This window comes from Tursiops truncatus, chromosome Y (assembly GCF_011762595.2).
Source record: "Tursiops truncatus isolate mTurTru1 chromosome Y, mTurTru1.mat.Y, whole genome shotgun sequence".
NCBI classification, from domain to species: domain Eukaryota; kingdom Metazoa; phylum Chordata; class Mammalia; order Artiodactyla; family Delphinidae; genus Tursiops; species Tursiops truncatus.
Window position 1 is genome coordinate 6095512 of NC_133428.1, and position 13024 is coordinate 6108535.

At 52.4% G+C, this 13024-nt stretch overlaps 1 protein-coding gene across 4 annotated transcripts in view; it reads right to left on the minus strand.

The window, feature by feature from the left end:
- The window catches only part of LOC117310548 (acetylserotonin O-methyltransferase-like), a 35930-nt gene extending 24566 nt beyond the window's left edge, over nt 1–11364 (minus strand). For 2 of the 4 annotated variants that reach the window (XM_033850218.2, XM_073799752.1), the window contains exon 1: nt 1178–11364. In XM_033850218.2, the coding sequence (XP_033706109.1) occupies nt 1178–1418 (241 nt within the window). In that variant the 5' untranslated portion in view covers nt 1419–11364. The remainder of the gene's footprint in view (nt 1–1177) is intronic. The other 2 variants (XM_033850217.2, XM_033850219.2) reach the window with 2 other exon arrangements.
- Nucleotides 11365–13024: the final 1660 nt, after the last annotated feature.

Consider the following 13024-nt stretch of genomic DNA (forward strand, 5'->3'; position numbering starts at 1 on the left):
GCCTGTGCGCTTGCCCAAATCCTCACCTGCCTCGGCCGCATGTCAGCGGGAACCACAGGCTCCTCCCACCCCCAGGTGCTTCCCATAGAACATCCAGCATCCTCCACAGGTGTGTCCCGGCTGGGTCTCAGCATGGGCTGGGCATCCAGGGGCAGTGCTGCCAGTGGGGGCCGGGAGGGGGACCTGCAAAGCTTGTTCCCGTGGTGTGGCTGGTACCTGCTTGATTTCCAAGCTGGGCTATCTGAGCACCACCAACCCCTCAGATGATGTCTTCCTGTTCAAGTTAACTCGGCCGCACCCCAGAAATCCAACAGGTACACAAGTCCTTTGGCTGCAAGAAAAAAGCCCACCAGCTACCCCCCCCCCACCTCCGGTCCACCCACTCCTGTTCTATCAAGCGATAGTCCCTACACTTTGCAATTTCTCAGATTGACAAAACTCTAAAAAACCATCTGGATGACCAACATAGGGTTGACAGTTTTGAATTTTGCAAAGGAAGGACATTAAAAAAAAGAAAAAAAACCCCTACCATCACCATCTTCCATAAGAGAAAAGCAGCTTCAAAACCAAAATAATATACTCTCATCATAAATGGCAACCCCTGAACTGAACCAGTTCAGCTTGATGGAAAATTACTCCCTTGAGATTTCTTTTTTTCACATTTTTATCTTGTTCCTTGGATACTTCATTGGGGTTCCAGTGCATACACCAGCCTGAGGAAACCTCTAGATCCGGAGCTGGTAAATGACATCCCGCGTTTGCTCTCTGGTTTTGGCCCTCTGCCTGTTTTTGTCAATAAAGTTTTATTGGAAACCTGGCCCACTACCTGTTTTATCAATAAACTTTTATTAGAACCCTAGCCCACCACCAATTTTGTCAATAAAGTTTTACTAGAACCCCGTTCCACCACCTCTTCTGTTAATAAAGTTTTATTGGAACCCTGGCCTACCACCTGTCTTGTCAATAAAGTTTTATTGGCACTCAGCCCCTCCCATTTGTTTGTCTCCAGCTGCTTGGGTGCGCCAAGGGCAGAGATGGGTGGCAGCTGCAGAGACCACACGGCCAGCCCACAAGGCTAAGAATACTTACTCTCTGGCCCTTTACAGAAAAAAAAAAAAAAAAAAGTGCTGAGGGTGCACCTTTAAAATGCCTCCTTCAGAATAGCCAGGATGCTTACCTTTTTCTCTCCTCACTTCCACTTGAAGCAGCTTCAGGGACACACAGGCATCCAGCAGTAGCTCTGTCCCCCGGGAGCTGACGCCCAGACGTGCAGCCACTGCAGCCGAGCCCAGGGCCTCCGGGACCTCGGCCAGAAGGTCAAAGGCTCCCAGCTCACAGGCGGCGAAGAGAACCTCGGGGCAACGGCAGAAACCAGACTCAGCTTCAATTCTCTTAAGAACGAGAGACGCACACGCCATGGGGAGGGAGCGTGCATCTGCAAGTGCTCAGGGAAACAGGGCAGTTCCTCACAAAATTCAGCGTAGCACGACCACAGGATCCAGCAATTCCACTGCTGGCTGTAGACCCCAAAGAACCAGAAGTAGGGAGCCGGACAGATAGCGTGGACACCCGTGTGTTCACGTGAAGCATTCTTCAAAATGGCCGAAAGGTGGATGCCACCCAGGCGTCCACTGACGGATGGACGGATACACAAAATACCGTGTAAAACAATGGAACATGACTCAGTCTTAGAAAAGACGGAATTCTGATCCAGGTACGATGTGGATGAACCTTGAGGACACGATGCCGAGTGAGAGAAGCCAGACACAGAAGGACACGTACCGGGGTTCCCTAGAAGAGTCACATTCACAGAGAGTAGATGGTGGGTCCAGGGGCTGGGGGAGGGGGAGTCAGCGTTTAATGGGGACGAAGTTTGGGAAGATGGGAGAGTTCTGGACATGATGGTGGGGATGGTTGCCCAGCAATATAAATGGACTTGAGGCCAATGAACTGTGCCCTGAAAAATGGTAGATTTTACAGTACGTCTATTTTACCACAATAAAAAGTTTTTAAATGACGCTTCCACCTTGCACCCACGAAGAGACTGCTCCTGCTGTTCCAGCCCTAACCCTGCCCCACGGGAGTGGTTGGATCGGTCCCCAGGGAGGGGGGGCGCCAGGGCCCGGGGGGGGCTGTCCCCCTAGGGGCGGGGGCCAAGGGGGTCATTCGTGGGCTGGCCAGCCGGGCAGGAGCAAAGGTGTGGGAGCCTGGTAGGTCCAGGCGTCTGCAGCAGCTGCCCCTGCCCTGTCCGTCCACAGAAGCTCTTCACGGAACCTGCCCGGAACAGCAAGAACCTGTCCTGGGAAATGCACACCCCCCGTGAGGGACTCTGAGGTCCCCAAAGGGGACACCCGAGGGATATTGAGGCGCACATGCAACCACGGGAAGCCACGCGTGAGTTTTCAAAATCCTATAATCCTCTCTCGCTGGTCACACTGGTCACCTGGGAGCAGAAATTCGGGGGATGGGGGACAGACAGGGCCTTCTGCGTTTTCATTCCACACCCTTCCTTCTGCATTGTTTGCATTTTCCAAACAAGGAAATATACGCAGTCCTTTTTTTTCCTTAAGGTGTCAGTGGTGTTCCCTACCTGCTGGTGTCAAGAGTCTTAAGACGGTTTATTTTCTCTTTTTCTCTCTCCATCTAAAGAAGTGAATAGGGTGTCTCCAAATAATACAAAAAGGGTAAAAATAATGAATAAACCATCAATGCATTTTTCTCCCTCGCACACAAGGTTTGGGATAACATTGGCCATGAGAGGTGGATCCATTAACGCCCCACAAGGAGAGACAGTTATTTTTCTTTTTTCCAGAATTGTACCCTAGATTTCGGGTACAATTTTTATTTTTATGTTTTTGAAGTAGAGTTGATTTACAACGTCGTGTTAGTTTCAGGTGTACAGCGAAGTGACTCAGTTATATATAAAAGAATACACGTGTACATTCTTTTTCAGATTCTTCTCCCATATAGATTACAAAATATTGAGTATAGTTCCCTGCGCTACACAGTAGGTCCTTATTGTTCATCTATTCTTTTTCATTTTTAAAAATTAAAAAAAATTTTACTGGCGTGTAGTTGGTTTACAGTGTTAAGTTTCAGGTGTGCAGTGGAGAGATGGTTTCTTGAGACAATGTGTTTCCCACACTTACGATTAGGTTTGTTTTAACAGTATAAAAATAAGACCTGTGTCTACGTTAACTAGGGAAGTTGCTGCTTCCCAACCCACGATGACACTGGAAAGCCCTCCAAATGCATGTGCGAGAGGGGAGTGTAATACTATTGTGTTAATTCCTAATTCTGCTATTAAGGTTCTAGTAACTGTTATTCCATTAAGGCAGCGGCGCTACCGATGTTGGGGGCTGGATCAACCTCTGATGTGGGGCGTCCTGGGCACTGCGGGGTGTGCAGCAGCAGCCCTGGTCTCCACCCACCGGATGTCAGGAGCTCCCCTCCCCCCTCCCCAGCTGTGACAAGCAAACATGTCCCCAGACACTGACAGGTGTGCCCCCGGGGGCACAGTCTCCACTTGAGAACCATTACATTAAAGTTCCATCAACTCTCACTCTACTAAGATTATATTTTATATTAACTCTCGTTAAGATTGTATCCATTCCTATTCCCTTAAGGTTGCATTAACTCTTACTTTATTAAGATTGAATCTACTCTTCCAAAGGTACTGTTGGTTGTTATCCTCTTAAGGTCGCATGAACTCTTACCGTATTAAGGTGCTAAGTTTTATCCTATTGAGATGGTATTAGCTCTTGCAGTGAGGTTGTATTAACTCTTGGTATAGTAAATGGCGATCACTCTTGTTCTACTGAGATGTTATCAACTCTCATTCCACGAAGGTTGTATTCAGATTTTTTCTATTAAGGTTTTATTAAGTCTCATTCTATTAAGGATGTGTTAAGGTATCTTCTCTAAAGATGGTACTAGTTCTTCTTCTGTTAAGGTTGTGTTGACTCTTGCTCTGTGACGTTTGCATTACCTCTTACCCTGTCATGACTGTATGAGCTCCTGTATTAAGGCTGTACTCACGCTTTGCGTATGAAGATTTTACGAACTCTTATTCTATGTGGTTGTAGTATGTTTTATGCTCTTAACGTTGGATGAACCTCTTGTATTGAGATTCTATTAACTCTTGTCCTATTAAGGTTGTATTATCTGATTAAGACGGTGTTCGCTTTCATGTAGTGAGGTTGTATTAACTCTTACTATAGTAGAGCTGTAATCACTCTTCTATCGAGAGGTTACTGACTTATTCTTTCAAGCTTGCATTCAGCTTTCTTCTACGGAGATTTTATTAACCCTCTCGTTCTGTTCAGGCTGTATTAAGTTTTATTCTAAAACTAAAATTGCATCTGCTCTGATTCTGTTACAGGTGACAGTACACGGCATGAAACTGCGTGTACCAAAGCGACTTTCCTCCCGAGAGTCATAAGCCACCGCACGCCCTGTGAGCACGCGGCTGGCACTGAGTAAAGAGCGGGCAGCCCCAGCCGGCTGGGGACGGGATGGGAGCACAGCCGGGTCACGTTTTCAAGCCAGGGGAAGGCAGCAAGTTACTCTGTTTTCTGTAAGGTCCTCTTCCCTATATCTCAGTGGCGCTAAGATAGGCGTCGTAGCCCAGGGGCATCCCCGGGTAGCGTTCGGGGGATCCGGACCTTGGATGGGGAAGATGCTTCACTCCCCTTTTCAGTCCACCCTTCCTGAATCTAAGCACCCCCCTCGAGGACGAAGTCCGCCCAGACCATGCATGTGTGACCACGTGGCCAGGAGGTGCTACACTGTCCTCATGGGCACGACAGCAGCCGCAGAGACTGTGGGACCCTTCCGGCGGGCAGTGCCCTCCCTGAAGCCGGGGGTCTGGATGGACCACCAGCTGCAGAGAGCGCCCCGTCTTGCTGCCACAGACCCACACACCCCTCCCCTCCCGCCAGCGTGGCCAAGCTTGGGGCATCTCTAGGCCCCAAGGACAGTCAGCTGCCACGTGGTGAGGCTGTGTGTTCTCAACGGCGGAGCCTCACTCGAGAAAGCCTGGAGGGCTCGTGCTCTTCAGAGACACAGGCCCAGCCTCGCCCTCAAGCAAGCGGAGACTGGCCTGCCCCTACCTGCTTCTGAGCGACTGCGCACGGCGAGCTGCACCACCTGGACCCCAAAGCAAGGACGGACTGGATTCCCAGTGAATCCGGCCGAAGGGCTGCCCCCGCCGCTCACAACCTCATTCAACACACCTGCCACCCCTGTCTCTCTACAACACAAAATCCAGCTCCAACTTCCCTCCAGTTTTCATTGACGCAAAAATGCAAGTAACACAAGAATCACCTTTAACCATTTTAGACTAAACGGCTCAGCAGCGTTTAGCACATCCACAACATTGTGTAACCGCCACCTCCATCTGCTTCCAGAACCTTCTCACCCCCCAGAGGACACCCCGTCCCCACGAGCCGTCACCCCCATCCCCCTCCCCAGCCCCTGGCGCCACAAGCCCACTTTCTGCCCGTCGGACTTGCCTGTCCTGGACGTTTCCCATGAACAGAGTCACACACCCTGGGACCTTCTGTGTCTGGCACTTTCACTGCACATAGTATTCGGCCACGAGAAGGGATGAAACACTTACGTCTACTACCTCCTGGGTGAACCTTTCAAAGCTGCCCCGATTTTAAACGCATCACCTTAGGGTGTAGCAGACGAGCACCCGTATTCCTCGATCACCAAGTGTTTGAAATAAGTTGACACCTGTATTCCAATAACCATCATTTCCTTTGTCATCTTATCTAGTTCAGGTTAAGCTTGCATGAACATCATTCTGAGATGGAGTCCGTGGGGGTCAACAGATCCCCAGAAGGGCCCCAGGCCCCGATGGCCAAGCTTCTGCACACAGTCTTGTCCAGAGTTCCCGGACATTCTCATCCCCCCGGAGGAGAGCAGACAGTGCAGGTGACAGCCTCAGGCTGTCTACGCGCCCGGCCGTTAGCTCTCAGAGCCCCCCACCTGGGCGACCACGAAGGCGCTGGAATATTCCTCCAGGAGACCGCAGTTCTCCTCCCCAGGGGGAACCCGTCTTCCCTCCAGGCCAGCCTGGCTTGGAGGACCCCAACGTCCTGGCTTCGGGAATCACGGGTCTCTGAGCAAGCTGAGGGGACAGCCAGGGGCTCAGTGCTGATGCCTCAAGCTCTTTGCTGGAGGCCCGGGAGTGAGCCCAAGATGGATTATTCTAGAAAATTCCATCAGCCTGATTAAGGGGATGACAAAGCTTATGGGGACCCCCGGAGTTTCTGCTCACTCCTTCTGTCCCTGATGAGCACACAGCCCTAAAATCACCTGCACCCCCCAGCCCCTGCCCGCCCTTGCACCATCAGCTGTGGAACTGGTCCCAAACCCGTACGCCCACTAATCCCTGGCGTTGATAACCCATTGGATGGATTGAACAGGCTCTGGGCCCTTCATATGGGGAGAGAGGGGGTGTATCAATTTTCTGGTGCAGCTGTAACAAATGACCACAAACTGGGGGGCTGTAAACCACAAACATTCATCCTCACCTAGTCCTGGAGACTAAACGTCTGAGTTCAAGGTGTCCCAGGGCTGCGCTCCCTCCAGAGGCTCCAGGGGAAGGTCCTTCCTGCCTCTTCCAGCTTCTGGGGGCTCCAGGCGTCCCTGGGCTCGTGGCCGCGTCCCTCCCGTCTCTGCCTCTGTCTTCCTGGGGCTTCTCCTCTGTGTCTGTGCCTCTCCTCTTCTGTCTCTTACAAGGACCCTGTCATTGGATGTAGTGCCACCCTCATCCAGGAGGACCTCATCTCAGACCCTTCACTACATCACATCTGCAAACACCCCTTTTCCAAATAAGGTCCCGTTCCTGGGTTCTGGGGGTTACAACAAGGACATATGTTTTGGGGGGGCCATCATTTAATCCGCTACACCAGGGTGATCAATTATTTCCACTGAAGGCGTTTCAATCACCAATGAACCATGGTGAGCCATGCTAATCCCAGAGGAAGCCCAGAACCCGCCCTAAACCGGGTCCTGCCATGGCCCAGCCCCGCTGGAGAGCTGCTCCCCCCTTTTCCAGCCATTTCTGACGCTCAAGTTTAAACCCTCAGAGCCCAGATGGGGGCTGCAGCTCCCCCCCGCACCTGCCCCCGCCGTGGTGGCCCTCCTTTTTCCACCCTGGACTCCGGCAAGCAGGACCTCAGTGTCAGTTGAGCATGCCACGGTGGACACAGCCTGAAGGCGAGAGCGACGGGGGGACCCCTGGGAGGGACCCACAGGAGGCCAGAGGGACTGGCCTTGGACACCATTTGCTTGATTAAAATGCAAGCAGCCCTTTCTCAGCCAGATCCCCCTCGGCTGCAGGATCGATCCGGCATCTTCACTTAAGGCGATTAGTTTAGTAACGAGATTGAGTGATGAGAACGAACCTATGAAATTCAAGGTCGGGGCTTGGATTTACTCTTCCAGGGGCAGAAAGTGTTACCGACCGGGGTTCCCGGCCTCCTTAATTGATAGAAATTGATCAGAGGCCAGACAAGAAACTCAGGCAAAGCTTTACTGGGGTCCCTGCTGCAGCGGGGGGGGGAGCAAGAACAAGTAACAGGTGCCCTTGCCCCCCCCGGGAGGGGCAGCTGGGTCCTTCTATGGGGTGAGGGTAGGGGTGGGTCCAGGGGTCGGGCTGGAGGGGAGGCTTAGGGGGTCTGCCCACCCCTTTGGTGGTGTGAGTGCAGGGGGCGTGCGCAGTGCCCTGCTTTGGTGGTGTGAGTGCAGGGGGCGCGCGCAGTGCCCTGCTTTGGTGGTGTGAGTGCACGGGGCGTGCGCAGTGCCCTGCTTTGGTGGTGTGAGTGCAGGGGGCGTCCGCAGTGCCCTGCTTTGGTGGTGTGAGTGCAGGGGGCGTGCGCAGTGCCCTGCTTTGGTGGTGTGAGTGCACGGGGCGTGCGCAGTGCCCTGCTTTGGTGGTGTGAGTGCACGGGGCATGCGCAGTGCCCGCTTTTGCTCCCGGCTCTTCGGAGGCCACAGGTGGGTTTTGGTCTCTTTGTATCTTTTGTCCAGAATTTGCCCCAACTGCGCATGCACGCAGTTATTTTTAGTCCCTTCTAGTTTCTTTGTATTTTGCTGCTCCAGGAGAGGTGTGTCCAGGTGCAAGCCCTGCAGCAAAGGGTCACAGGTCCCAGCCTGTCTCAAAAGGACTTAGAGGCCACGAGAGCCCCAAGGTGCCTGGCCGTGCTGAGCTGTTCATTGGATCAGCATCTGTCCTGCACAGCCAGGCCCTCAACGCTCCCCATTTATACCGGAAGAAGGAAGACGGCATCCTGACAGAAGGCTATTCTCATCGGCCAGAAAAGAATTTATGTGGACGAGTGTTCTTTAAAAATGAGCCTAGGGGCTTCCCTGGCAGTGCAGTGGTTAAGAAGACTCCGCGCTTCCACGGCAAGGGGCGTGGGTTCGATCCCCAGTTGGGGAACTAAGATCCCACATGCCGTGCAGCGAGGCCAAAGAAAATAAAAGAAAAAAGCACACAGATATCCGCTGGAGAGGTTGCGGGTTCGGTTCCAGGCCACCCCAATAAAACAAATACTGTGAGTCATAGTAATAACATCAAAAACCATAGACACCATAATAAATAATTTAAAGGTTTGAAATGCTGCGAGAATGACCCAAATGTGACACCGAGACACAAGGTGAGCAGATGATGCTGGAAAAATGGCGCCAATAGCGCTCGACACGGGGGGGGGGCCCAAACCTTCCATTTCTAAAAAATCCACCATCTGTAAAATGCAGCAAAGCAAAGCATGACGAAACAAGGTCTGCCCATCCGTGGAAACTTAGGAAGAACCAGAACACCAAAGTAGCCTCAGGTGATCGCACGTACAGGCCGGATGAAAATGCACGGCCTGTTCTGGGCTGCGTGGCTGCCCTGCCTCTGTCTCCGGGGGTCCCTGCACATCAGTGTTGAAGACACACGTGCAGGGCAGAGACGGCTATCCCCACTGCTCCTCTGCTTCTCAGTACACGAGCTTGCAAACAGCCTCTTCTGCTTTCACTGCAAACAACCATACGCGTTCTAAAGCCATCTCTAAATCATATGGTCCAGTAACACACTGACTGGTAAAGATCCATGCACCCCAACGTTCATAGCAGCACTATGCACAGTAACCAGGACACGGAAGCAACCCAAGTGCCCATCAGCAGAGGACTGGATAAAGAAGATGTGGCGCACATACACAAAGGAATATTACTCAGCTATAAAAAAGAATGAAACCATGCCATTTGCAGCAACATGGTGGACCTAGAGATGATCATACTAAGTGAAGTAAGTCATCCAGAGAAAGAGAAATGTCATATGATATCACTTATACATGGAATCTAAAATATGACACAAACACCTATGAAACAGAAACAGACTCACAGACGTAGAGAACAGACTTGTGGTAGCCAAGGGGGAGGGGGTGGGGGAGGGATGGAGTGGGAGTCTGGGGTTAGTAGATGCAAACTATTACATTTAGGATGGATCAACAACAAGGTCTTACTGTAGAGCACAGGGGACTATATTCAACATCCTGGGATAAACCATCATGGAAAAGAATATGAATAAAATACATATATACGTATAACTGAAACACTTTGCTGTGTAGCAGAAATTAACACATTGTAAATCAACTCTGCCTCAATAAAATGAATTTTTTTTTAAATCTCTAACTTAAACGTAAGCACAAATGTAAAAAGCTTCCGGCTTTTTAAACACTCCCAGGGCTGACGTGCAAGGAAGATGTTAAATCAGAGATTCAACGTGATCTAGTCATTAGGTGAGAAATGGTTGTATCAATTCCAAAATGTACATTTAAAAAACCCAAACACTTAACATCTCTGAAATAGGGATGTTGCACTGGGTTGAAGACTGTCCCCCTAAAATTCCTGGAACCTCAGAAAAGACCTTATTTGGAAATGCAGTCTTTGCGGGTGTGATGCAGTGAAGGGTCTGAGATGAGGTGGCCTCCTGGAGGAGGGTGGCCCTACATCCAATGACAGGGTCCTTCTAAGAGACAGAAGAGGAGAGACCCAGACACAGAGGAGAAGCCCCGGGAAGACAGAGGCACAGAGGGGAGGGATGCGGCCACAAGCCCAGGGACGCCTGGAGCCCCCAGAAGCTGGAAGAGGCGGGAAGGACCCTCCCCTGGAGCCTCTGGAGGGACCTCGGCCCTGGGACACCTTGACCCTCACATGCCTGGCCTCCAGGACTGGGGAAGGATGACTGTTTGTTATTTTAAGCCCCCAGCTTGTGTCCATCTGTCACAGACGCCCCAGAAAACCCATACAGATTTCTCACCAGTAGCGGCGAGTCACGGATCAGTGTTGGACGGCAGCGTTCCTGTTTCAGAGGTGCACCCCTCACTCTGCGCCTTGCAGCGGGTGGGGTCCAAGGCCGAGGAGATACCGAGCTGGTGTAAGGACGACGCATGAGCAGGAGAGACGCCCCGGGCTGTGAGCCGCGTGGGCCTAAGCCTGGAGAGGCCGAAGCATGGCGGGTGGGCGGCGGCCACACCATCCTCTGCTCCCCGCCGCGGCCCAGGAGGGCGGGGCTGGCCGATGTCTGGGGAGCTGTACACCCTCCAGTCCCTGAACCAAACCAGCCTTCTAAACCTTTTCAAAGATCGAGGCGCCCAGGGAACTGTAACCGAGTAGGAGCCTCTGGGGCCTTCCGGGACAGACCCCTCCCCCATGCCCTCTGCCGTAGCTCCTCCCTGAAGTACTTAGATAACAGTATCTGGTGCACGTTTCCGGAGTTGCTCTGCAGAGGCTAAAACCACCACCAAGTGGAAGAAATTAACTACCTGATGATCATGAGCACATAGCCCCCAGACCTCCTGGCAGCTGAGGACTGATGACGTGAACCCCTGTGACCCTGTCCTGGTCCCTCATCGTCAGGCAATCAGAGAACTGTGCAGGAGCTGATCGCACATCCTGGGACACGCCTACCGTGCTTCGCCTTTAAAAATGCTTTGCCGAAGCCCTTCGGGGAGGTCGGGTTTTTGAGCACCAGCCCTGTTCTCCTTGCTGGGCCCTGCAGTAAGGCTGCACTTTCCTTCGCCACAGGGGTGAAGGAGACTGGCTTTACTGCACACAGGACCCGAGTTTGGCTCCGTTACAGAGTTAGACCAAGAAGCCGGGAAAGGAGAAATCAAAGAAAAAGCCAAAACACCAGATCCTTAGGTTTTCATTCGTGTAAAATGCACGTAACATAAGACTGACCCTTTCAACCATTTCAGGTAAACAGCTCAGAAGCGTTTAGGACCTTCACAGTGTTGTGCAAACATCACCTCTATCAAACCTTCTCATCCCCCCGAGGAGACCCCGTCCCCATGAAAAGTCACTCCCCCTCCCCCTCCCCCACCCCCGACAGCCATGAATCTCCTTTCTTGTCTCTGTGGATTTGCCTGTTCTGGACGTTTCCTACCAACGGAACCACACACTGTGTGTCCTTCTGTGTCTGCTTCTCTCACTGAGCATCGTGTGTTCAAGGTCCATCCACGTGGCAGCCTGTGTCAGGGCTTCGCTCCTTTTCACGGCTGAGTCATATTCCACTGTGTGCATGGGCCCCGTTCTGTGTATCCATCCATCCATGGACACTTGGGTTGTTTCCACATTTGTCGCCGTTGTAAATACTGCCGTTATGAATATCCCTGTACAAGCTTTTCTTAGATGACTGTTTTCAGTTCCTCTGGGTGTACACTTGGCAGTGGGATGACTGGGTCCCACGGTACGTCTATGTTTAACTTTTTAGGAAACTGCTATACTGCTTCCCACAGCAGCTGCCCTATTTACATTCCCACCAACTGTGCACAGGGACCCAGTTTCTCCACATCCTTGTCAGTGTTTATTTCCCTTTTATTATTACTATCAGTGGTGGTGACTAGTAGTCCTAGTAGTACTGCCGTTCTAGTGGGTTTTTTAATTGAGCAAATTGTTTGCTTTTTAGTGTGGAGCCTGGGGCCGCAGGATGATTTAACTTGCTGCCCTAAAGCAAGAGGGAACGTGATTGGAGAGGGCGAGTTCAGACGTACTTGGAGACCACCTGGTATTCGTTACTTGCAGCTCCTGTAATACCTCAGACTGGGGGCTTATAAGCAACACACACTGATTCCTCACGGTCCTGGAGGCTGGACGTCCGAGATCCCGGCGAGGGCAGATTTAGCATCTGGTGAGGACCCTCCTCCTGGTTCCTAGATGGACGTCTTCTCACTGTGTCCTCACACGGAGGAAGCGGTGAGGGAGCTCCCTGGGGTCTCTTTTCTAAGGACACTAATCCCATCCACGGGGGCTCCACCCTCATGACCTCATCACCTCCCAGAGGCCCCACCTCCTGACACCATCGCCTTGGGGGTAAGGGGCCCCCCACAACACGTCTGAATTTGGGGGGATGCGAACGTTCCGTCTACAGCGCCTGGGTGCGAGCGTTCTGACGGGGCGGTGAGGGTGGTGGGAGTGTGAGGGCAGCGCCTGAGTTGCAGGGCAGGAGAGAAGACCCTCCTGCAGGGGTTTTATGGACGAGAGCAGAGATGGGGGGACTCAGGCTGAAGCGGGTGTGGGGAGACAGGTACACAGCTCGGGGATGGAGACGTCAGCCTGTCTGTGCGCTGACTGGAGGGGCCTGATGAGAGAGGCGGGTACGTATAGCACCCGGGAAGGGCCTGCCCGGAGGAGGGGGCTGGGCCTCGGGCACGCCATGTGCGAGTGGGCAGTGGGGCAGGTGGGAGGGGCTGGAAGGGACGCTCCACGAAGTGCACCCCGTCCTCCGACAGAGCACGAGCATCACCTGGAAAACACCTGTTACAGGAGCTCCGCCCCCCCCCAACACACCTGCCGCGTGGAATCCTGCCTTTTCCTCTCACCCCGAGGTGAGCCCAGAACACCTGGAAGTCTGAAACCAGACCGCCATCCCGGGGGAGGGGTCTTTCAGGTACCCGCTACGCTTTTTTTTTTTTAATATCATCTAAATGCAAATGCAAACGGTGCAATGCTTGGCATGTAATAG